At 50.4% G+C, this 1,473-nt stretch overlaps 1 protein-coding gene across 1 annotated transcript in view; it reads right to left on the bottom strand.

Moving 5' to 3' along the window:
- Positions 1 to 32: 32 nt before the first annotated feature.
- The window catches only part of SIRT7 (sirtuin 7), a gene marked incomplete at both ends in the record, with an annotated part of 2,687 nt that continues 1,246 nt past the window's right edge, over positions 33 to 1,473 (bottom strand). Inside the window, 3 exons of the mRNA XM_010167443.1 lie at positions 33 to 113; positions 357 to 593; positions 1,064 to 1,162. Of these exons, the coding sequence (XP_010165745.1) occupies positions 33 to 113; positions 357 to 593; positions 1,064 to 1,162 (417 nt within the window). The remainder of the gene's footprint in view (positions 114 to 356; positions 594 to 1,063; positions 1,163 to 1,473) is intronic.

The following is a 1,473-nucleotide window of genomic DNA, read 5'->3' as shown; positions in this document are numbered from 1 at the left end:
CCCCCCTAAACCCCGGTGCAAAGAGCGCTCACCTGCAGGTTCACGATGTAGAGCTTTGGGCGACGAGTGGGTGGCTTGCTCATGCACCAAAGCCGCGGGTATTTTTTCAAAACCTGCCACAAAATAGAAACTATCAGCACAGCCAAAGGCACGCATGAGCGCGAACCGTATCGGCGAGAGGAGAAGGAATGTATTACCAGGAGGGGAAAGAGGGAGGAAGAGAGACTATCACAGATGGTGGGCGAATCCTGACACCAGAGTTTACAGTTGTCTGTTTGGGAGGAGACTGCTCAGCACCAAGGTGTATCACCGAGAGGGAATGCTGCTAACAATCTTCACCGAGTCTCTAAAGTTACCTTTAAGCTGGAACCCAGACAAAGAATCACATCTGCTTTGCTTGCAGCTTCTGTTGCTGCTTCCCAGTTCAGGGGCTGTCTCAACGTCCCCTTCTCCCCAAAGTGGACGATTGTATCTCTCAACTGTGCCCCACACTTGTGGCACATCCTGCCAGTGTGATGCCTGTGCAGGGCTGTGCGCTCTGTCACATCAAATACTCGCACGTACTCTCTGTTGGGTGTACAGGAAGTGCAGACCTGGTGCAGGACAAAAGCAAAAATCCCGTTACATCGTTAGCCTCTAACGCGTGGAAGGCCAGGAGCCAGCCGCTTCTCTCAGAAGAAAAGTGCTTTTCAGGGACAATAAATTGGAGGCAGTAGAAGGGATCAGATGCCAACTTGGAAAAGTTTGGAAAACCCCAACTAGCAAGTGGAATCACGGAGCCTGTTGGCTATGCAACAGGAGGTATTTCAGAGAAGTTCTGAGGACGAGTAGGCAGAAGCAGAAGGCTCCAGAAAGTACAGACAAAAAGCTACAGAGCTGTACAGAACACTTTGTTTTGGTGCTTGCTCACTAGTTCACCCCAAGCCTGATGGCCTCAGGATACGAATTAAAGCAGAGGCTGGCCCTTGTACTAATTCTTCTTGAGCTAGCGACAGATAAATAGTCTACATTATCCTCTTGTGAGGCCACCAGACAGTAACTTTATCCTGTTCTGGCCACTCACCTCTATGTACATGTTTCCATGAAGCTCAGATATTGCTGCTCGGGGTAACCCACTCCGCAGGTGCAGCCCATCACAGTTTTGAGACACCACGTGCTGCACCTTGAAGAGAATAAAACACTGAGCTAACACAGGCAGAAGACTCTGGCAGCGTTACTCAGTGGCAGGTGACGCGTCTGTCTCAACACGCGCCGAACAGCCCCGTACATCAGAGCAGAACCAACAGAAGAAAAGCACAAACAGACCTTTATGAAAGGTAAGTGAAAAGACGACCCCTGCTAAACAGAGCTCTCCTCGGTCTGGCTGACTTTTGAGTCCAGATGCCCAGACCAGACTCACCAGGAGGGAAATGCAAAGTGTTAAATAAAAGGCAGCAGGGGACAAACTGCCAGAGCTGCAGTCTGGAACTAGCC

Source organism: Antrostomus carolinensis, unplaced genomic scaffold, assembly GCF_000700745.2.
Source record: "Antrostomus carolinensis isolate BGI_N321 unplaced genomic scaffold, ASM70074v2 scaffold52804, whole genome shotgun sequence".
In the NCBI taxonomy this organism is placed as follows: Eukaryota; Metazoa; Chordata; class Aves; order Caprimulgiformes; family Caprimulgidae; genus Antrostomus; species Antrostomus carolinensis.
This window is presented reverse-complemented; position numbering and strand designations above follow the sequence as displayed.